This window comes from Calypte anna, chromosome 1 (assembly GCF_003957555.1).
Source record: "Calypte anna isolate BGI_N300 chromosome 1, bCalAnn1_v1.p, whole genome shotgun sequence".
Classification (NCBI taxonomy): Eukaryota; Metazoa; Chordata; class Aves; order Apodiformes; family Trochilidae; genus Calypte; species Calypte anna.
In genome coordinates this window covers 135,516,871-135,540,795 of record NC_044244.1, presented here as the reverse complement: position 1 = coordinate 135,540,795, position 23,925 = coordinate 135,516,871, and the positions used below count along the sequence as shown (strand labels likewise).

The following is a 23,925-nucleotide window of genomic DNA, read 5'->3' as shown; positions in this document are numbered from 1 at the left end:
CACTTCTACAAAGGTGTATTTGTCCTGCCACTGCCCCAATGTTCCCTTTGAAATTACATGGTTGTGACACACCATACCCAGAAAGTACAGACTTAGCCAATTCAGTCTGTGTGTGTTTCCGTAGGAGTGAGAGGTAGAATAAGAGCAGATAACTCAAATTTCTTTCTAAATCCAACTGCTTGTTCAAGTCATCCACTTCCACGGCACAGAACAAATAGTTACATATATTTGTAAAACAGAAAACAAACAGTATGGCTATTAGAAACAAAGTGTTCAAAGAGAGAAAAAATATCTTCCTAGGGACACAAATGTGCTCCTTCCTATCTTTATTTGGATCTGTACATATTCACAATATTTAAACTAAAGAAAAATGTTTAAAAAGAATCAAAATCAGCACTAGAGATTGACAGTCAGATGAGGCAGCACTGAAATGTATTACCACGGACAACACAGATAAAGGAAGCACTCCCCTGATATATATTGCTGGTGAGATAAGGGAGAAAACATGGATTTTAATAACTGCCAACAGAAATAAGGCTCTTCAGGGAAACTGCTTAGGGGGAAAAAAATATTTAATGAGACGAGTGTTCAAAATTCCCTTTCTAATGTAGCCACTGCTGTACTCAAAAAAAAATTAGGGTAAGACTAAATGAGTGGCTAGGGGCAAAAATGAAGAGAAAGAATTCACATTTAAGTCAGCTGATCTGGAGCAGCAATGCAAACCCAGCCTTCCTGGAACAGAAAAAATACCTTAATGACTTGATGAGCTTTTTACTTTTCTGCAGGGTGAAATACCAACTCCTGATAGTCACTGTCTTTGCCTGGGCTCCAGCTCCAGCTGCATTGCTGAAGTGACCCAGCTGCTCTCACAGAGGAAGTCACACATGAGCCGAATGTTTTAACTGTGCCCCCTGATGGCCCAGTGGACATCAGACTCCTTTTTTCCCAATTCATAAGAAGCTCTCTTGAGAGTGGGCTGAGGACACATGGGTTCTGTGCTACTTTCTAGCTCACTTTTAATGAGCAACATTCATCTGATCTCAACAAATACATCAAGTCCTGTTTAACATCCTTTCTTAAAGGAGAACAAGTGGTGTATTCTGCCTTTACTCTTGGGAATAATGAGTGCAGGGATGAGAGAAAAGAAACCCTGTTTCTCCTCTGTTCATGCACTGAATTAGCTATGACTAAACCAGTGGGATTAATCTGGAGTAAATAAAGTCAGGCAGGGCTGTCCTGTCTGAGGCCATCACACAGACTCTACCAGGTTGTAAAAACTCGTTCTGGTTTTGGGATCAGAGGTCATAATCTTCCCCATAAGCTTCTCTCCATAAATTAATACAACCATAGAATTGACATTAAGACATGAAAAAGCCTATATCTTAGTTGATAAAAAGGCAAAAAAAAAAGCAATATAGGAGGAAAATTATGAAAGGAGAAAAGTCTCCCAGAAAAAAAAAAAGATAAAAAAAGTCCAGCCTCACAGCATTCCACAGAACAGAAAGATGCAGTGGAATTAGAAGGTCTGAGACAAGTAAATTACAAGGTAATAAAGGGAAGGGACAATCTGGAGTGCAGAGGATGCTTTCAATGTACTTTACACCACACCTTACACCATTCAGACTATTTTCTCTGTCAGCATAAATTTACAATAAACTAAAATATACCTACCACATTGTAGTGAACAAATACTTCTTCATGGATTACAATGCATTCACCTTTTCCTTCTGAAGCCACCAAGTTTCCAGAAACAGTCCTCTCACCAACTAACCATCTGTTGGTTTTTTTTTTAAATAAAGAACAACTAGCACATCTGAATTCTTTTATTGTACCACAACAACCAGTCTATTCCTGTATGACTTGCAAAAGAAAAATGTTTCCAAGGGGAGGAAATGGACAAAATTCAACTTCAAAATAGTCTCACAATAAAGTGACCAGACATTTCATGTCATCCTACACTCAAGTAGTTAGGCAACAATTAACCACAACTGAAATCTATCTGAAATTTCATTCTAGATTTTGTTGTTTCAAGGAAAGTATCAGGTAGATAAACACTGACTCGCACTGTCCTCACTTGAGAGCCTTTAGTTTAGTGGGGAAAATGCTTCCCTTTAATATTTTAGCAAACCTCTGCAAAGAACTATGAAAGAAGTGGTCAGAAACCATAAATGCATATTTACAAAAAAAAAAAAAAAAAGCCAAAAATACCAGCACAACTCCATGCAAATCAATGTGCTTACCTGTAGTATTACAAATCCTAGAAGTGTTGGTATTTTTTGTTTGTTTGTCCCTAAGCATACGAAATTAGGAAGCTGATCACATTTTCAACACACTTTCTCTATTGCTTCTCTAACTTTTTACCCTCTCAAGAGGGTTCTGTTTTTAAATACAAGTGGAAAATATTTTTTGAAGAACAGTGCAATTTTCAACAGCTTTCTAAATCAGTCCAAGTCTAAACACAATGTAAAAATTTGACTATTACTACCTGAGCTCTCTAGGTTCCTAAATTTATAAAGGTTCCAGCCTAAACGTCATGCATTTCCAAAGAAGACTGATTCAACATCTACCAGACCAATCGTACCTCATCTGATGGATCTACCCTGTTCTCAGTTTTCCTGGTGAATTTTCAAGACTGTGGAGGTTGTGGAAAATTGCACAGTTTTGAGCCACACAGTCAGGAGAATGAGACATAAGGAGTACTGCTAAACCTTCCCAAAAATAAAATAAAATAAAAATTAAAAGCTATTGCAAATTTTTCACTTTAAATATATGTTCCACTCCTGGACCTTGCTTTCTCTCCCATCAATACATCCCAAGAATGTGTATACCACACAGCATACACACTCCTGAGAAGCAGCAGAAAGGAATATAGTGACTGATGCTATCCCAGTAATAATGTAAGGACCTACTTAACTTCAGAAAAGAACAAAAAAAAAGCAAACAGCATTCACATTTGCATTGGGATGATGCTCTTCAAGGCTGGAGAGGGGAAACTCTTACCACTTCAAACCCCCTTGAAAAGGAAGCAACATGCCATTTCCTCACAGTGACGCACACACAACAATGGATTGGGGTCCAGAAATACCAAGCTACACCCAAGCAGGTTGAAATAGCCACATACTTCCGACTCTTTCTCTCAAAAGTAGTCAGAATGTTATTTCTTGCCAATTAGCACTTGGTCATAGAATCCTAGAACTGGCTGGGTTGGAATGTTTCAGAACAGGTCATTTTCCACTCTTTCCAGGGTACTTAGCCCAAGCACAACCTTTCGATGCCTGTAGTTATAACAGTTGAGACACGGAATGAGAACCTCTGGTTTCTCAAGTAGTAGCACAGTCAAGAAAGCTCCAGTTTGCAAGCTATTTGAATGATTTTCAGTCTCCTGACCATTTCAAGAGATTGATTGAAAAAAAAATAATCTATACACAACACATCACCGAATTATTCAACAAATGTCTAAAAAGCCATGGATTCCATTGCATTTGCTGAGTACATCCTGTATTAAAGGTTCAGCTGGAAAACATTCAGTGTCGTGAGGACTTATAAATATACCTGTACTGTCATGTACTCCAACTCTTTCAAGAAGCAAGGACAAGGCATGATGCTCAGGAGGGGACCCCAAAGCCTGCACAGTGCACATTCTTGCAGTAATGAGCAAGTTAATCACAGAGACAAAACAAAAGGAGAAACAGAATGACTAGGGAAAAGCTGACGACAGAAAGAGATTTTTAATTTCTCAACTGTGGTTTCAACTTTTAAAAATGCACTTCACAGCTACTTCTTTAGTGAGTACTACATTTATGTGGGCCTCAACTGTTTAATAATGTTCCACCATCAGCAACATTTACTTATTTGTTTGAGACTAACACAATAAATCACTATCCAGAACCCAGAAGAGAAACAGAGTTGCATAGAGTTTTAATTTGTAGAAGGGATAAGTGGCTTTTATTTCGTAAAATAAATAATTTTTTTTTAAATTAAAAAAAAAAAAAAGGAAAGAAAAGAAAATGAAAAAATACATTCACTGTGTAATATAAAGAATTCATATAAAAACAAAAAAACAAACAAACAAAAACCAAACAAAACAAATCAGAATTACCTTCTCGGTGTTATTTTAATAAGTGTATCTTAACTGTCTTTTTGTGCAGAATTGTTCAAAGTTAGAGGCAACAAAGATACTTCAGAATAAGACATCTTTCTCTTGGACGGCATGTGATATCGCACCCTTTTCCAGAATCCTGTATTTGCAGAGCAAGATTTCTCTGAGAAGTCCCCTTTCCACTGGATAGCTCCATGTTTTTGCTTAATGTACTTGACTGATTCTGGCATGCTTGTATAGTCCAGTATTTCATCCATTTCTATAAGAATCACTCGAATCCCATCGCGGATGAGAGCGTTGTACATTGCTAGCTGCTGTTCAGAGGCGTCCTGCAACAGGGAGCAGCTACATGTTTCTGATCCCAAAATAATCATCAGTCTTCTGCTCTGCTTAAGGGATTCATCTGCAACATTGACCACAGCTGGAAGTAATAAAGGAACAATCAAAGCCTGGACAGAAGCTTCACAACTTATGTAAACTATTTCCTAATTTTAAAACTGCATATTGATGGAGCAGTGGCCGGCTCAGAGGACTGATGGGTTTAAGATCTGCCAACTGCCATTCATGATTCCTAACCCACTGTATGAAATTTGAGTTTAAAACTACTTTCTCCAGCCAGAAGCAGCCATTGTTCAAAGAACCTCAACAACATTATTAATGCTGCTGAATTTTCATTTGTTCATCATTCAAAAGAAAGCGTAGATTGTCAAAACACCAGAACAGAATTTTTCGTAAGAAACAAAACACACATTAAAACAGTGTCAACTGGACATCAAAATTATCCATTAAAAATACACACATATAGCTTTTTTGTGGTTTTTTTTTTAATAGGTGTTTTATAATTGTGCGCATAAGCTTCTGAGAAAAAGATGTCAAAAAGACAACCTAGCAACTCTACTAATTAAAGCATACCTTCTCCTGGTAGATCATCCCTTCCCAATATAAAGAGATGATATCCACATTGCTGTTCTAAAACATCAGGCAGTGTTCTAAGAACAAAGGTTTCCAGATGACAGGAGCTTCTGCCTCCACTGCTTTTTGCATATAGTACATATGCATCATAGATTTTGCCATCTAAAACAAATACAAATGTTTATATTAAAAAACCAAAAATTAGCAACATGGCTTTATTGCAAGGTTTCATTTTTTACTGTTTAATCATAGCAAGGAGGGTTAATTCACAGATCTGACAGAACAACATCAAAGCACTAAAATGGTCTTCAAAGCAAAAGAAAGATGATCAGTCACAAAGCCTGTCCCATCATGGGGATGGATGTGACAGCAAGTGAGCTGGATGCAAGACTTGGGACCTCCAGGAAGGAGCCCCCAACCCCAAAGCTACCAAGACATTAAGAAAATGTCCTCCTGCAAGACTTTCTTCATCATCTCACCTGAAACAAACTCAGTAACAGTTATGACAGAATCACAGAATGGTTTCAGTTGGAAGGGCCCTTAAATGTCATCTAGTTCCAATTTCCCTGCATGGTCAGGGACACCTCCCACTAGACTAGGTTCCTCAAAGTCCCATCCAACCTGGCCTTGAGCACTTCCAGGGATGAGGCATCCATAACCACCCTGGGCAACCTGTGCCAGTGTCTCACCACCCCCACAGGAAAGAATTTCTTCCTTATGTCCTGGACTCACTCCAACAGCTCTGTCTTGTGTTGAGGAACCCAGAACTGGACACAGGACTCCAGGTAGGGTCTCAGTGAAGCAGAGGGGAAGAATCACCTCCATCAACCTCCATGGCCAAGATTCTTTTGATGCAATCAAGGAAATGGTTGGATTTCTGGGCGCAAGCACACGTTGCCTTTACTCACTCTGAACTGTACTCAATCCATTCTCTGCCTAGACTGTATCTGTGCTTAGGATTGCCCCAACTCAGGTGCAGGACCTTGCACTTGGCCTTATTAAACTTCACAATGTTGGCACAGTCCCACCCCTCAAGCCTGTTACGATCCCTCTGGATCGCTTCCCTGCCCTCCAGAGTGTTGGCCACCCTACACAGCTTGGTGTCATCAACAAACTTGCTAAGGGTGCCCTAAGTTCTACTGTCCATGTCCTTGACAAAGATGTGAAATGGCACAGACCCCAGTATTGACTCCTAAGGAATATCACTGGTCTCCAGTTGGGCATGGAGCCTTTGACCACTACTCTTTGAGTGTGATCACCCAGCCAATTTCTTATCCACCAAGTGATCTACCCATCAAATTCATATCTTTCCAATTTAGACACCAGGATGCTGTGCAGGACAGCATCAAATGCTTTGCACAAGTCCAGGGAGATGACATCAGTTGCTCTCCCCTTATCCACCAAGGCTGTGACATCATAAAAGGCCACCAAATTTGTCAGGCACAATTTGCCCTTGGTGAAGCCATTCTGGTTGCCACCAGCCACCTCCACATTTTCCACACGCTTTAGCAGAACCTTCAGGAGGGTCTGCTCCATAATCTTGCTGGGCACAGAGGTGAGACTGACTGGCCTGTAGTTCCCTCGGTCTTCCTTTCTTCCCTTTTTGAAAATGGGGGTTATGTTTCCCCTTTTCCAGTCAGTGGGAACTTCACCTGACTGCCACAAATTTTCAAATATGATTGAAAGTGGCTTTGCAACTTCATCAACCATTTCCCTCAGAAGCCACGGATGGATCACATCAGGTCCCATCAACTTGTGCCCTTTTAGGTTATTTGGGTGGCCCTGAACCTGCTCTTCTAGTACAGTACGAATATCTTCCTTTTCCTAGTCCCTGCCTTTGTCCTCTGCAACTCGGGTGGTGTGGCCAGAGCCCTTGCCAGTGAAGACTGAGGTAAAAAAGTTGCTGAGTTTCTGAGTTTGTTAACTCCATTTCTGACTCACCACAAGAGAGGAGTCTTTCTCCTAATCATTCTGTGAGGGAGGCAGGTAGGAAAAAAGGCCGGAAGGGAGCTGGGGTTTTGAGAGTTAAATAAACAGGAATGAAGAAAACAAACCCGTCAAGATTTAACAAGTTTAGCTCAACAAGCTACAAAACATACTTTCTTTGATTTTTTTATTTTCATTAGAAGTCTATTAAAGTGTTCTCAGAAAACTGGACTTTTAAGCAGAAACTATAATTATATTCTCATAAAACACTGACAACAGCAAGGATAATTAACAGCAAGGTTAATTATTTCAGTGCATATAATCCATTAAATTTAAGGTACAGGGAACTTCAGGCACTCGAATTCTGAGGGCTGCCAAATGAAATATCTATAATGTTGCACTTCCTACAGTTTTTTTCACACCTGTCCAATGCATTTGTCTGCAATAAAAAAATTGTCAGCAATAAGAACCACAGAATAAAGAACTGGCAACATTTTTTCTCTTTGGCATGTAACCATCATAACTGACAGAATTTAGGAGCAAGGGGTTGGATATAAGAGAGAAGTTTCAAAAGAAAAAAAAAAACCCAACAAATTTCACCTCTGAGGAAAGTGAGAGTCTGTTTTTTCAACATAAATATTTAATGCATGTCTTTGAACAGCTAGTTTACAGAATGTAGCTCTGCTGACACCTATTGATCATCAGCAGAGTGACCATAAATCTATCTGCAAAGAAATCACACCAAAATCAACTTGCTAATTTTGGGAAAACTTGCTGTTATTTTTGACCTTTCTCACAAAGACTGCCTTCAATACTGTGCACTGTTTATTATCTCAGCTATGATTCTGTATTTTATACTCATGACTGGAAAAAAAAAAAAGCCAATATATCTTTATGCATATCTGAAAATTCCTCAAGGAAATTTCACATATACATTCTACTAAAAAAATCCCATTATTGCTTAGAACTAATGGCACATGACAAAATCAACAGGCTAATTACACTAACATACCTGGCCATGCTTACCTACCTTCCTGACTTTCAAAAGCACAGACAGAATTACGGTACCAAAGCACCAAGTCAGTCTTGAAAATCTTGCAGATTATTAAAGTAATCGATGTTAAAATTAACAGAGAGACAAGCCCTCCAGTCAGCCATCTTCGTGTATCAGGAACTGCACCAAAATATAAGAAATTCTTTTTTTAAATGCAGAATTTATCCAAAACTCATCTTTTACACAAATGTAATACAAATTTGAGCATCATATTTTTCACTTCCATCTACCTGTTATTTTAACAACAATAAATACAGTGCTACAGTGACTCCTTCCCTATGGACAGGCAGATGCATACCTATGGCAAACTGTAATCCATCTGTCTTCTATCAACATGATATATGGGTATTTGGTATCAAACCCACTTTTGGGCAGTTAAAGAAAAACACAGGCCTCAAAAAAAAATAGCATTTCTTACCTCTGTGTTTTAAAATAACATAGGATGCAACCTGCCCAAAGGCATTTGAGGCATGACAGACAAATGGCTGCTCATAGTCTTCACTATTCACTTCTGAAATTATTAGCTTCACAGAATACATAGGGCGTCCATCATAAGAAGTTTCCTCCCTGTCCAAAAGGCAACAAATAGAGCCATGAAACCATAGTCCCTTCTGGGATGGCTTCACCACTAACAGCTGCAGCACAACAATGGTTATTTTCATCTGCAAATGTAAACCACACTTCAGAATAGATAAGCAATTATATCGTATGAAGGAAAACAAAATAACAGTTGGGTCCCTCACTGACATTTAGGATAGATGTTGGAAAATACCCAGACATTATCTTATCTGGAGATGTTTTTCCCTAAAGGAATATAAGTTTTCTATAGGCTAAGGTAATATATATATATATACCTTACAAACCTAAACAAACCCCTGTTGCGGGTTTCCCAGCCACTGTAAGAGTAGCTGGAAAACCACAGTGCTTGGTGAAAGAGAAATTTCACAATGTGGAATGCCACAGAAAGGAGCCCTGGTACAAGGGTGTCATCTTGTGGCAAGCAGCTCTGGGACAGGGAAGACAAAGGTGGTGACCCACAGCAGACCACACCAATTCTACTCTTACCAACTCTGATAAGCTACAGACATGGGGATGTGTGATTAGAGAGCTGCAAGTTGGAAAGGGACCTGGGGGTGTTGGTTGACAGTCAACTTATTATGAGTGAGCAGTGTGTGCAGGTGGCCAAGAAGGCCAGTGGCATCCTGGCTTGTGTTAGGAACACTGTGGCTAGCAGGAACAGGGAGGTGACCATCCCTCTGTACTCAGCTCTGGTGAGGCTGCATCTTGAGTGCTATGTTCAGTTCTGGGCACCTCACTACAGGAGGGACACAGAAGTGCTGGAGCGTGTCCAGAGAAGAGCAACAAAGCTCATGAAGGGCCTGGAGCACACACAAGTCCTGTGAGGAGGAGCTGAGGGAGCTGGGGGTGTTTGGTCTGGAGAAGAAGAGGCTGAGAGGAGACCTCATCACTCTCTTCAGCCACCTCAAGGGAGGTTGGAGAGAGGAGGGAAACAGCCTCTGCTACTAAGGGAACTGTGACAGGACCAGAGGGAATGGATGGAAGCTGCACCAGGGGAGGCTTAGGCTGGATGTTAGGAAACATTTTTTCACTGAGCGAGTTGTCAGGCATTGGAATGGCCTGACCAGGGCAGTGGTGGAGTTACCATCCCTGGAGGCATTTAAGAAGCATTTGGACCTGGTCCTTAAGGACATGGTTTAGTAGTTAGATTATGGTGCTGGTCAAAGGTTGGACTGGATGATCTTGGAGGTCTCTTCCAATCTAAACATTCTGTGACTCTGTGTAACTCAGTGTGATTTGAGTGCAGGGAGTGGAGTTTAAACTGCTGCTTCAGCCTCAGAACAGACTTGCACCAGCTTAAGCATCAGACTTCACCATTAAGAGACAGAGGTTATCCCTGCATTGTAGAAGAGCACAAAAAAGCTCACTATGCTGCACCATGTGAACTAAACAACTTGTTAACCACCACCAAAATGAGGGATACTACTAGCTTGTCAGCAGGAGATCTCAAAAGCAAAACTGACTAGCTAGTCGTGTTAGACAAGAATTATTCTTTCCTGAAATCTTATTCTAGTTACCACTTAAAATGCAAAATAAAAGTTTGAAATACATCAGAAAGGGCATATATATAGGACCACAAAAATAACTTTCTGACCAAAATATTACAGTAATTGGAACACTGTAACAAGGAATGAATGAATCTATATCACTAATGCAAACTGCTAATGACTGCACAGACAACAATTTAAGTGCTACAAAGTACAAAATGTAACAGTGCTTTTATGTAGTGACCATGTGCCTCTGCATTATGGCCCAATTGTGGCATCACAGTTCTTTATGACAGTATAATATATTAATTTTTACATGGTTTTCTCTTGATGAGCATTTGAAGAATTCAGCATTTTATTTCCTCCTTTGTTTTATGATGACTTGCTTCTTAGAACTATATTCTTACTTTAAAGATATTCTCATTCTACAAGTTTTAGTTCCCAACCCATCATATTTTATAAACTCCCAGATTGCCTCCTGCTCCAATTTTAGTTGTCTTTTCAAGACAGGTCTAATTTCTTCTCTCCTAACTCCATTTAACTTGCTTCACACTTTATCTCCCAGAGGCCCTTTTCATACTTTAATCAGTACAAATCTGTTTTCCTCCTAAACTCCAACTCACCACTGGAAATCTGTTTCCCTTACCACCTCTCACCCCACTAAGCTTCAGTACAGATTTCCTCCACAAAGTCTTCCAGCAGCTCCCCACATGTTCTGCAGACTTTCAGAGAGGCAGATGAGAAGGAGAACAAAGAGGAAAGAGACAGACTGAAGATTGTATGCCTGGACATGCTTGATCCAAAGGAAAGAGGTCTCTGCCAGGCCAGAGCCTGCTCCATAGAAACTGCCTTACAATTATGAAACTTTAAGTCTACAAAACACCTTCTCCCAAGGTTGGAAATTAAGACAAATTTTTGCAGTGACCAAAAAGAGCATAATCACACGTGACATCTATGTGATGACTAGGTTTCAAGTTTCTACTTCAAAGCAGAAAGTGAACTGGAAGAAGCAAGCATAAGAGTTTTCAAAAAAAAAAAAGCTAATTAAACAAGTGAAAAATTACACTAAATAATAAATAGTGTGAAAGGGTTAAAGTTCCACTTTGGTTGTCAACAAACTATTTGCTGATCTGAAAATATACTTACTCATAAGGACTTGCAAAAATTCTGCTCATGAAAAATACATCAACATACACACCGTTGCCTGTCCAAAACACCTCATACCCTTCAGCACCTGTTGTATTGCAATCCACTGTAACCTTTGATCCTACAAAATTGTGTTACAAAATGAAAAGTTAATTTCCATACTCTAGTTAAGGTCTGTACAGTTCTGTTCACAGCCCCCCCACACAAACCAGCTAAGGATGGTCCCACACCCTTTCAGGAAAGTTACTTTAACCTAAGGTCTATATACTCAGTGATCTGCAGGTTCAGAAAGAGACTGGTAGAGTAAAAGAGGCTAATCCAGGAAGATCATTTTCCCTGCAGATTCAAAGATGGATCTGTTCTTAGCACATCTTTCACAGTGATGGGAAGCAAAAGATGTGACAAAGAATCACTTGGGTTCCCTACAATTTTTTTCACATCCAAGAAACTTCCATATAGGTTTTCAAGGACTTTGAAAGCAACATGCCTTGTTTCTTTCCCTCTCACCCCCAAACACTCCTTCTTCAGGAGACAGACATAGAAAAACTGAGCTCATTGCTTAATTAGTTTTTGTCAAAAAAAAAACCAAAACCAAAACAAACAAACCCAAAACACTACAGAATAGAGCACAATTTTTCACTAGGATATAAAAATCATATTTTCTAACATAAAAAAAACTACTTACCAAGTTCCACTTCAATTGAATTGTTTCTTGGATGAGATATTTCAGGGGGCTTATTTGGTGGGCTCACTAACCAAAAGAAAGAAAGCTCTTTTTAGAAAACCTGGGGCAGCTGTAGCCTTCTCTACACTTTATAACCCAAGTACAACCTAAAAACCTTCTGTCCTCTAGACAAGGTTGTCAGCAATTTTGTAACAGACATCACTCAATACTGCAATTACTGTATCTCTGATAGTCATTACTTCTGACTTGATGCTAAGCCCCACCTCTTCCAAAATGTAGTACCAACAATGTTCACACACTCATGGTGGTCTGACTGTTCCATGGCATTAAAAAACCTGTAAAACTGCACACACAGGTGCTGAGAAGGGGGTCTGTAAACGTCTACAGTATTACTCTTCTACAATCTGGATAGCCTGTCACCCAGCACTCACAGATACAAACTGGAGCTGAAGACTTCAGAGTGAAATTCATCTATTTCAGACATTTACTAAAGGGAAAATTTAATTTCTGTACTCCATTTAAAGGCCTTACTATTCTTCCCACAGCACTGGCTATACAGAACTACAACAGTGGCTCCCTTGAGATGTTTATAGGAGGGCTACATATATGACACTTTGGAAATCTTATTCTTCTCCAGAGTAATCAACAGATGGATATCTAGATATCTATATTTAAAATATCTCATTATGCCTAAAAGAACCCTAAACTGGAGGTCCCCTTACTGAACACACATATCATTTCCAGCTGTCTCAGGTAGCTGTAGGACATTTTAGAACATTCCTAATCAGATATTTAAAGTTCAAGGTAACTTCTCCAAAAGCACAAATTAACAAAAAGGACTCACAAAGCATCTCATCTGAGTCCTCTAGCGAAGCTCCTGGACTACCCCAGATATATCTTTCTCCTTCTGAAAATGGGGCTGCACTATTTCTTGGCCCTCAAATCACCCTTTTTAGTGTAGAGCAGCTCAGCTGGAGTCTTCAAAAACAACTAAGCTGCCTTCCAAAAGTTACAGCAAAGGAGTAATGTGATTTTGCTTCTACCGAGTACTGGAAGCTGAAATGATATTGAAAGAGACTTTCCAGGGACAGATTTTAAGACCAGGCTAATCTGATCTGACCTTATGTTCCTCACATTTTGTTTATCCATAACATATATATATGACATAGCGTATGTTATATATTCGTATCATGTATATACACATGTACATACATATGTGGGCATACACATACACAGAACAGGAAAGCATGCAAAAAAAAAAAGTCAATTAAATAGTAATGCAATCTATTATTAGTAAACCTGAAACTGTCTTTCATCAGTAAGACAGCAAGAACAGCATAGGTACTTCATACCTTGATACAGCACAGCCTTTTTAGTGATCCAATATCAATCTCATAATGCTGTGATAGCAATGGAGTTCACATTTTACAGCTAGGCCTTCTTTTATAGTTTTTTTTTGCTGTTGTGCTGGTGGTCCCCCAACATAGATCAGGGTCCACCTGATAGACACACAACATCCAGAGATCAGCAGTTCTCGTGCTGAGGAGCTTAAAACCAAAAACAGAAGAGACAACAATTTCAAGGAAATAGATGGGGCACACAGAGTCAAGATACTGTGACAATTTGGGCTGGTTTAGTACATTGTTCTTGCAGCAAGAGGATAATACAAAAGAGAGAGAAGACAGGCAGGACAGAGGGTGCAGCTACAGCAGAAAGCATTGTGCCCACCAAGCCTTGCAGGGCACCTGTAAGGGACCTTGGCAGCTGGTTGGGGCAGCAAAGCTTTGACAGACTGCAGCTTTCAATTCAGAATGGATCTTCAACACATTGACTATGACAAATTAATGTAAGCCCTTTGCCAGCATTTCTTTCTCTCATATTTATGTCAAAACTAGTAGCCCTGAGCGTATCTATCCACAAATTTGGTCTCCTAGGTTTAGTCTTTAGAAACTTGGAAAAAAAAAAAAACTAAGTCATTGTTATCAACGCAAGCACAGTGAAATTATCTGCTTACCTTCTACAGTAAGCTTAATGTCTCGTGAAATGTTAAATTGCTTTCCATTGTAGGTATACGTTGTTCTGCATGTATAGTTTCCTCTATCATGTACAGTCACATTAAAAATTATAAGATCGTTGTTTGAGAAGGCAAATCTTTCCCCTTTCAGGGGCTGGCAGTCCTAAAGGTATGTAAAGAACTCTGTTAATTCATGGGGTTTCTCTCCTCAACACAATCTGAACTTTCAAATGGCCACAGCATAAGGATGGATGCCTTGCAGAGCCTGAGCAAGGCAAAACACTTTAAAAACTAAAAATATTTAATAAAGACCAAAAATATTTTAATAAAGATAATATTATTTAACATGATTAATTATTTATTATTATATTATTGTATTATATTATATTATTGTATTATGTTATTATATAATACAATTATATTATTGTATTATATTATTATAGTATTGTATATTATATTTATTATTTAATTATTTAATGTTATTTAATATTTAATAAATATCATTTTGGCTCTGCGTTTTTAATTCAAAGATACTCCACAGTTGATTTTCTTTAGAAAACCACTTCGAGTTTTAGAGAAGTAAGTGAAAGCAAGTTCCTGAATTTGTAAAAGCGTTCATTAATGCAGAATCACATGATAATTTTTTTTTTTTTAACTATTTAAACTCTCCTGGTACCAGGCAGACATGCACAGGCATGGGGCAGGAATGCTGCAGAACTTACTACAATCTCTCAGCAGAGCCATTAAACAAGTGTGAACAATGCAGAATATTACTGAACAGAACAGCACTGAGCAGGCAATGGCTCCGCACCTCTCCCCACGGAACCCACGGGTGCGCGTTTCGCTGCCAGGAGGAAGGGCACCACCTGGTGGAGACGTGGGTCAGGGTCTCCTAAGCTGAATTCCTACCCGGTTAACCAGAAAAACCCTTTGTTTACACCTGTGAAAAAGTCTTAACCCTCTCCCAATTTGTTTTAAAACCATTTCCTTCCACTTAAAATAAACACTTAGTTTGGTTTTTTTTTTCCTCTTAAAATTCACGGACATCAGTGATTTGTATTTTAAATAATGGACAGTTTTAAAAGTACAAAACACTGCATTCTTACCTTATACCAATGAACAGGCTGAATATTCTTCTCAGTCCTGAAAAAATCCAAATGCGGACACACAACCTTCGCAGATGATAATGTGAATATCACCTCCTCCACAGCAAATTTTTCATTTAAGCATAAAGCATCAGTCCTCTCAAAAACAGTTACTTTTGTATACATTTTCCTGCTGCTTGTCGAATTCCTGCAAGTAATATAACTGGTATTATATAATACTTCTTATGTATCTTTCAACTAATGTTATATAATTAATATAATAATAATAAAATTAAGCTATTTGGGTTGTTTTCAAACTCAAAAATATATGGTATTTGTAGTGTAACAAGGCAACCAGGTGCCCCCTTTTATTGGCCCCCTGGTCCTGCTCATGCGCAGTGGGGGCCTGCCCTAATTGGGCACAGGTGGGCTTGACACAAGCTCATGCTCAGTCCCTGGCAATTAGTGGCACCTGGTTGCCTTGTTACACTACAGGTATTCTTTTCAGAGAAGAGAGGATGAGAAGTTTACAGTTTCTCTAGCAGATTTACTTTTGCCTACTAGGAAAACAAAAACCTCAAACCAGACTTTCTCCAACCTGAAGGTGTTTTTTGTAAACGCACTCTCCTCTCTTCATTTGTATTTCTCTTACCCCCAAAATTCTACTTGCTTTCTAGAAGTCATTCCCTTTGCAACTCATTTCTGTTGCAGTGTAGATTTTTAACTTTCACCTTATGGCACATTCATAATCTCCAGAATCTTCTAACATTGCAGGGAGAAACCAAATTAAATTCTTCTGCTGATGAATTCTAGAAAGGTTGTCTCTAGGTACAGCTGCCTGGTTACCAACTTTATACCATGTTAAGTTGTAGTCTCCACTTTTCCAGCTCTTTTCCAGCGAACACTTAATAGCAAGAGGCTGCTTAGCAGGGACAAGACTTTGCCTCAGCATCACATCATAGGCATCACATTTGTCTAAAAGAAAGAGACAAACATAAAAGATAGCAAAGATGTCCTCAAATGATATCCAGAACTCATTTTTTAATTTCATTTACAAAGTTCACTGAAGTTATCACATCCATTTGTAAGCTACTAAAAATGCAATTAAAATCCCTTATTTTTACAGCTGAGAGTGCTCACTGATGCACAAATATAGTTACACCACTGAAATGAAATGGTTTTTGAATGCAAACTTTACACTCAGCAGAACCTCTTCATTTGCAGCAGATTGTCATTTGCATGTTTTGGTTCAGATGCAAATTACTAGAGCACTTGCATTTCTCCAGTCTGTTTCATGTGCATGCACACTCACACATATACACACAAACTTCACTTGTAACATTTTTATTTCTTAACTTAACTGTGATCAAAATAAATCTTAAAGACAGATGATGTTTTCAGTACCCAGATGTCCTAAGAGGACACTGAAGCTAAAGTCGCTGTTGCACAAATACTAAGTTTGCTATGGAAATTTCAACTAACTCTTCACTTTATGAGCATTTAGAGAGGAATTATTGCAAGCACTTACCAGTAAGTATTTCCTTTACCCTGGACCCAATGAGAAAAGAGCAACACCATGAGATTTTTATGGGTTTTTTTGTCAGTATGACAAAAAAGGCACCAACTAAGGAATGTGACCTTGGTATTCAGAGTCAGTATTCTTTTTATCTAAAATTCCTAATTTCATTAGTATATAAGAAGAACGATGCAGAGTTTTTCAAGTGTCTGTCTAGCCCAAAACCCTGTCTCTGATAACAACCTGTGGAAAATGGCTGAGGAAAGAGAGTAGGACATAACAAGTACAGTAACACTTTGCTTTAGGACCCTTGCTTTTCTCCCATTTTCTCCACAAAAAAACCATTCATTGGCTTTTTTAATTTCTCTAGGTATCATGTACTTCTTGTGACAAGAAATGCCAAAGTGAAAATTTCCTCCTCTGCCTGCTCTACAGTATGCACCATTTTATAGACCTCAATCACATCTTGTCAGACATCTCTTTTCTTTACCTTATTCATTAAATGACCTCCCACATGGAAGCCATGCCATACCTGACAACACTGTCACTCATCTCCCTATCTTTTCTTATTTTCTGGGATGGAATGACCAGAACCACAGAGTTCACTTGATTCACATTCATCATGGTGTTACAGAAGAGGTTAATCAAGCTTTCTGATTTCTGCTCTGCTCCCTTCCTGGAAAGTCTGCTTTTTTGATCACCACTGACAACAGAGCTAAAGCTTTTGGAAAGCATCCAGAGATGTCAAAGTAGCATTCTTAACAAGTGGCTATTAATTAACTTAATGTTCATAACACACACATGCAATATATGTTTGTTTCTGCTATATGTGTATGACCCTTCCATGTCCCTAAAAATCCACTTTATTTTACTTACTGACATTCTATCACTGAACCATTCAAAATGCAGATATTCTCTCCATGGTTAGCATTAGTTTTAAGCAACAGCGATAACTTTGTATCATCCACAGTTCCCACTACTTTCTGATCAATCTTTTCCAAATTACTCACCAAAACACTGTATTGATCTGAATGTCTTTTCATATGATTACTTACTTAGAAAAAAAAACACAAAAAAACCCAAAACAAAACAAACAAAAAAACCCCAAAAAAAACAACAACAACAACAACAAAAAACCACCAGACTATCCAATTGCTTTGGTGAACCTTCATGCTTTTCCATCCACGGGGAAAATAACCCCATGTCAAACACAAACCATTTCCAACCACGTGTTTTGCTCAAAATTAAAAAAACTGAAATTGATTGAGTTTGTCTTTTAAAAGACTGGTACTGCTGCAAGATTGCAGGTGAAACGAAAAGATTATGCCTACAGCTCATTTGAATCATCTGAAATCTTTCAAGCATGAACTAGATTGTTGGTTGACAGCTGAAGGGCAGAAACAAGCAGTTACAACTGAAATTTTGCCAAAATGTTACATTATTCTCAAATAGTTATATTTTCCAATATGAAAAAAAATCCTAAGGACACATTCTCTAAAGTTAAAACTACAACTCATTTCATCAGTTTATACATGGGAGAATCATGTTGCCATTTAGATGGACCTCCACAGGCTGGAGAAGGGGGTTGACCTCATGAACTTCATGAACCTCATGAACTTCAACAAAGAGAAACTCAAAGTCCTGCATCTGGTGAGGAACAACACCAGGCACCAGCATATACTGGAGACCATTCAACTGGAAAGAAACTCTGGAGAGAAGAACACTGGGATCTTGGTGTACAACAAAGTGACCACGAGTCAGCACTGCTCCCTCATGGCAACCTCAGGGAGGTTGGACCAGATGATCTCAAGAGTACCTTTTCAACCTAAATGATTCTGCAACATTCATAATCTGTTTTCTAGGTTCCTGCTTTTAGGACTGTTTAAAAGAACTCACTAGCATGGACATTTGACTTTTACAGTCATTTCCATGGAAAATCGGTATTACTTGTGTGAAAAAATAAATTTCAGAACAGAACCTTCCATAGCCATCTATAAACTTACCTGCAATAATTAACAACAGAAACACTGTTGTAATAGTACAGGAAAAAAATGTTATTGCTGCCATGTTTCCCTGCATAAATGGAAAGAAAACCTACAATTAGTGGTTCCCAATTTACACAAGTTAAAGTCAATGTTTGCATTACACAGTTTATACAGGAATTATACATTTAATATAGGATATGTGAAATATAGGAATTGCCTTTGGCTTTTTTTATGAGCTTGCTTTACCTGACAGCTTACCATACCAGATTAAAAAAAAAAAAGTGAACATTCTTACTCAGCCTGTCAAGCACCCAGGATGGTTTACATCAATAGCACACTCTCCCCCAGATCTTGCCTTGCCCAAGATACTGTCTTAGTTCTCTAACTGTTCCTTAGATGGAATCCAATTTCATATTTCTGGCCATCTTTACCACCCTTTTCTGCACTGTCTCCAGTTATGATATAGCCTGTCTTGAGGTGGAGAGGGGAGAACATAACATAACTTGCATAGTCTTCAAAGGATAAATGCACTACAGATTTATAAACTAAAACAAGGATTTTTTTCTGGTTTTTTTTCCCCATAATAATTTCTAACAACCTATTTGCTCTTCGAGTACTACTGAGTAGCTTATTATCTCTAATGTGTTTAGAGAAGGATCTCTTAGTTGTGTGCCTCTGAGAAGTTTTTTCTTAACTTGCTTTACTGCTTTTTTTTCTATTCAGCCTGTGACAGATTTTACAACACTGTGAAAGGAGAAAGGCAACTGAAGTGTAAGGAGAGCATCATACTGCTGTGAAGAGTCTTCAGCTGATCACCCATTTCTACAATAGCCAACACTTCTGGCTGCTGTGTCTTACTTCACCAAACTGACTCAGCAGCGTGGCACACATTGAGTCATTCACACCGTTCCTTGCAGTGCCTGCTTTCTTCCCTCTTCTCCTTCTCTTCCCTCCTCCCTCTTTGAAAATTTCAGTTCAAATTACCAGACAGGTCTTTGCTTGCCTAGCTAGGGAGAGAAGGAATGAGTCCCTGCCAAGAATGCTCTGCATCAAAACAAATGTACAAAACTATAAAATCACCAGAGGGGGTTTATGTACTTTAATGGAAAAGCTGTAACATCCTTAAGTAACCATGATCACAACAACTCTTAAAATATCTAGTTTTCAATTTTAAAGAAGATGAAAATATTTTCATGGAAATCATTTCAAGTTTGTAATTATTATAAATTTTAAAATAATAACTTGTGACCAGATATTGTCTTTATGACTTCTCTGAATCACTAGTTTTTTTCATTATCTCTACTCATCTGTCTCACACATGGTGTCTCAGTTTTCCCCCTGTCGGCAGATTCAGTAGATGCAGCAGTACCATTTTGTCATGTTCTGAAGAAACGTCTTCAAGAATCCTGCATTTCTATAAATTCAATGTTCTTTCTATCTATTTAAATATATGACTTGCCCTTTGGCCAACATAAAAGACCTGAAAATATATATATAACCTTGCGTAAAACCATTTGCATAAACTGCTCTGAGATTCTTTGTGTCTGACTTTTCACAATGAAAAAACTTCCATTTCTGTGGAAGGTAATACCCAACAGCAAAATTAGGTTCTGCTCTGTGCACGAATTCACATAATTCATGATGAAAATAAAAAATGTATAACTGTCGACTGAAGTGCAAATATTTTTCCTACCGCATTCCGCCATGATAAACAGCTGAATTTCTCCCTTTTCCCAGTCATTTTGTCCACATCTTGAGGCTGCAATTGACCTGTGGAGCTTTACCACTCAGGACAGAATTCATGGAGTTATCTTTGCCCAAGTTTTCCAGAGGAGAAAAAAATTCCATGTATCTGAAGCCATGTCCATAATGTTTCACCCTGAAATGAAAAACGTGTATTGATTTAAGAGAAAAAAAAACAAAAATAAAGAAAAATACAGGCATACACACACCTGAATTATAATTACAGCAGCCATGATGGCACATAGTAAAGCATAGTTCCCATTAAATTGGTAAATCCACCTTGTCTTCTGTTCTCTAGTACTTTCAAAGTTTATCTACTCAATAAAAAAACATTCTAATCAGAACTTTGAAGTATCATGGCTTTCACTAATTTCTGCACACCTGTGGCACTTTTTCTTTCAACATCTCACTCAAAAACACAGATTAAAACATGCAACAGTCTGGTTGTTAGAATTGAGAGAACTGACACAAAGTCAGTATCACACCGTTTCTTGTACATAAGCCCACGAACATTTTAAATCCCAAAATATATATATATATTCATACTACCTTAAATACTTCTATTAACTGCAAACTATGCCATGCCTCTTCAAGATAGCTTAATAGAGCATCTCATTTTTGATCTAGGAAAAATAATTACAATAAATACAGATATTCCTCTGGTGCTGAAGCATACCTATCTAACTGATGCTGAAGGTCTGCATTAGCCCCTGCACTGAGATGCAGTTACATTACTGTGACTACCTCGACAGCCACTTTTCTCGGAGTGCCTGACATCCCCCACCAGGCACAGCAGAGAATGATTTTTCAATCTTCTTCACGTAAACTCTTGCCTATTTCTGGAAGCACTGATTTGAAAGGCTCTGCATCCCCTTGGGGACGCAAGAAACGTGTTGCCGGGTGCGCTGAGGAACCCTGTGCAGGGTTACAGGTGCCGGTGGCTCGCAGGGGGACCAATCGAACCAGAGGGTCCAAGATTTAACTCCAAAGGCAAGGTGTTCTCACGCCTCCTCTCAGCAACCGAGCCGGCGGGCAGAGGGACATGCTGACCTCTTCCAACTTTCTGTCCTTTAGGAACTCCCGTTCCGAAACTGCCCCCAGCCCTCCGTTCCCCCAGGAGACACCCCCTCGGGCTGAGCCACCTCACAGCACCAGAAGCGGGACATAGGGGGGGAAAAAAACCCCACGACTATCACCGCATCCCTACGGATTTTCCCACACTGACCGATGCTTTCGTGCCCGGGGGAGCAAAGCCTCCCCCGCTATTCCTGACCCCTTCCCGCTGCCGCCTCCGGCCACCCCCGGCTATCGGGACACGAAAGGTGCCCCCGACCCTCACCGGCTGCTCCCGCCTCCAAACAGCCGCAGGGGCTGCCCCGACCTCCCCTTCACGGGCTCCCGCCCGGCGCTGAGGGGAACGGAGTTCCTCTGGACGGGCCAGCACCCAGGGGAAATCCCCGCTGCTGCCTACCTGATCCGCGGCTCCTGGTCCGGTCCGGCCCGGCCCGGCGAGGCTGTGAGGGGGTGGATGGAAGCGGGCGTAACCCCCGCTGCAGTCTCCACGAAAAGCCCGGACAACCCTTGTCCCACCGCCAGCCCCGGAGGGCTTAGACACCCCCGGCTGCTGCTTCCCTCCCCAGCGGCGAGGAAGGTGGTACTGGGTCAGTACCGGGAGCAGGGTGCGCAGGGCGGCAGGTGTCCCGGCGGGGGCAGGTGGATGCTGGTTAAAGCCAAGCAAAGAGAAAGAAGCCGTGTGAGTAAAGAGCCGCTTTCTGTAAGAGGAGGCGGGCAGGGGAGCGGGGTGAGGCGGCTGCCTTACTTCCACCGCCGCTTAGTTCCCGCCGCCATCCCCCGCCCTTGGCTGCCGCGGTCATGGCTCTGCCTCCGCCCCGGGCAGGCGCGGGGGGAGCCAGCAGGAAATCCTGCAAGGAAGGATTGCAATTGACGAGGTGATGGAGCTGGGCTTTTTTCCTCTGTTTTGGGGATTGGTTGGTTTGAAGTTTTTTTAAAAATTTGTTTGTTTGGGGGTTTTTTTGGGTTGTGTGTGTGTGTGTGCTTGGGTTTTGTTGGGTTTTTTTGTGTGTGTGTGTTTTTCTTTGGTTGGTTTGGTTTTTTGTTTGTTTTGTTCGGTTTTTATTTTGCTTTGTTGTTTTTTGTTGATGGTGGCGGTGTTTTTGTTTATTTGTTTGCTCTTTCTCACTTAGGGGCAGCTGCGGATTTCCCCGAAATGAGAAGACTGGAGGAGAAAGATCCTCCCCTCCTCCTCAAGGCCACGGAGCCAGTTGGCAGCAGCATCTCAGGGACATCGGCACTTGGTAACACTTGGCTTCTTCTTCAACAGGCTATTTTGACAGCCTGGTCTAAATCCCCCAAGCAGCACGTTCATCAGATGTTTGGCTCTGAAGCTCGGACATAACAGTTTAATCCCATTTAGCCCCTAAATTTATGCCGACAAATCGACAATTTTTTTTAGTGATTGCTTAGCTTGTGGCTGTTCTAGGAACACTATGTTCACTATTTTCTAGTTCTCTGATTCACTTGCACATCATTGCTGGAGTCAGCGTTCTTCAAAGCAGATGTTTTTCAAATGTAGCATGGTGAACACAGAGTTGGATATGGACATCTTTAAGGCTGAATTGTCACTTAATTTGTTGACTAAGTATTAAAATAGTAAGGTAAAAGACCATACTGAAAACCCGCTTTTAGGTTCCCCTTTTAGAATTACATTTTAGAATTACTGAGGTAGATGTTCTCATTATTGTTAAAAAGCATCATAAACACATTTCTAAACAAATTACAAGTATTCTGCAAAAAAAAAAAAATAGAGAATAATCTAGATATGTCTGACTCCTTCCACCCTGTTTTTTTCATTCTATCTCTGCTACATCTTGTGTTCTACTTTCTGGAACTTTTCTTTCCAGTTTCTTTATTGTTATTTTGCACCACCAACAAACATCTATGAGTTTAAATCTAATTATCAGTCTACTAAGTTTTTCTATTTTTTATAAAACTGTAATTTTTGAATAATTCTTTCTGAGACGTAAACACCACAGGTTCAACTGAATGAAATTTTTTTGGTTTTTTCCTCAGATCTTCATTGTAATGTCATTAGTAGTGAAAAAAATGTCTCTGGTGTAAAAGACAGTGCTGCAAAAACATCACCAACATGAACAAATGAAATGAGAACTATTTGATCAATCAGCTGTTCAGTGACTTCAGGAAAGCAGAAGGAATATAAACTGAAATTACTGCATTTCATGAGAGAACAAAATATGAAGAATAAGGCATCACAAAACAAAAAATGCATAGAAGAGCAGAGAAGTGGCTTGTCTGAGGAAAGAAGACATTGACCCCAGTCTGCTCGAACATTTGATGTGGTCGCTGGGAGCACTTCAAAGCAGACCAATGAAGGTGATCCTGAGCAAAGAGTTTTATAATCATTGTCCTGCTCAGAACTGTGCAGTGGGATTTACCTGCTTTGTTTTCATTAGCACAGGGAAGGCTGTAACACAACTCATCAGTGCCATCTTTGAAAGTGGATTGCAGCAGAGCAGTGATCATGACATGGGTTATATTTCCTTATCTGAGGAGGTGTTCAAAGAAGGCTACTCCTGTGCAAATGAAGAGGCTGGACTTAAGGACACTTTGGTACATTGCAGTTTTCCAAAATGTGTTTGCTTAAGATATCACTATG

The 23,925-nt window shown here is 39.7% G+C and overlaps 1 protein-coding gene and 1 long non-coding RNA gene across 7 annotated transcripts; one reads left to right on the top strand and one right to left on the bottom strand.

The window, feature by feature from the left end:
• Nucleotides 1–4,072: 4,072 nt before the first annotated feature.
• Nucleotides 4,073–22,120, bottom strand: LOC103532363 (interleukin-1 receptor type 1). Of its 6 annotated transcripts, XM_030469490.1 has the most exons (13): nt 21,703–21,773; nt 20,781–20,854; nt 20,182–20,367; nt 18,507–18,576; nt 15,719–15,962; nt 15,009–15,195; nt 13,903–14,065; nt 11,889–11,954; nt 11,204–11,324; nt 8,410–8,558; nt 7,968–8,111; nt 5,012–5,173; nt 4,073–4,520 (listed from the first exon to the last, which is right to left on the bottom strand). In XM_030469490.1, the coding sequence occupies exons 3-13, from the start codon at nt 20,227–20,229 to the stop codon at nt 4,129–4,131; spliced, it is 1,746 nt and encodes a 581-aa protein (XP_030325350.1). In that variant the 5' UTR covers nt 20,230–20,367; nt 20,781–20,854; nt 21,703–21,773; the 3' UTR covers nt 4,073–4,128. The 6 variants fall into 6 exon arrangements, with proteins under 6 accessions (XP_030325350.1, XP_030325349.1, XP_030325353.1 ...); XM_030469489.1 differs by lacking the exon at nt 20,781–20,854 and having other exon boundaries at nt 21,703–21,794; XM_030469493.1 differs by lacking the exon at nt 20,781–20,854 and having other exon boundaries at nt 15,845–15,962; nt 21,703–21,794.
• On the top strand, nt 22,080–23,584 carry LOC115600461. The gene is made up of 3 exons (XR_003988988.1): nt 22,080–22,180; nt 22,436–22,546; nt 23,322–23,584. It is a non-coding gene; the product is annotated as an uncharacterized LOC115600461 (long non-coding RNA).
• Nucleotides 23,585–23,925: the final 341 nt, after the last annotated feature.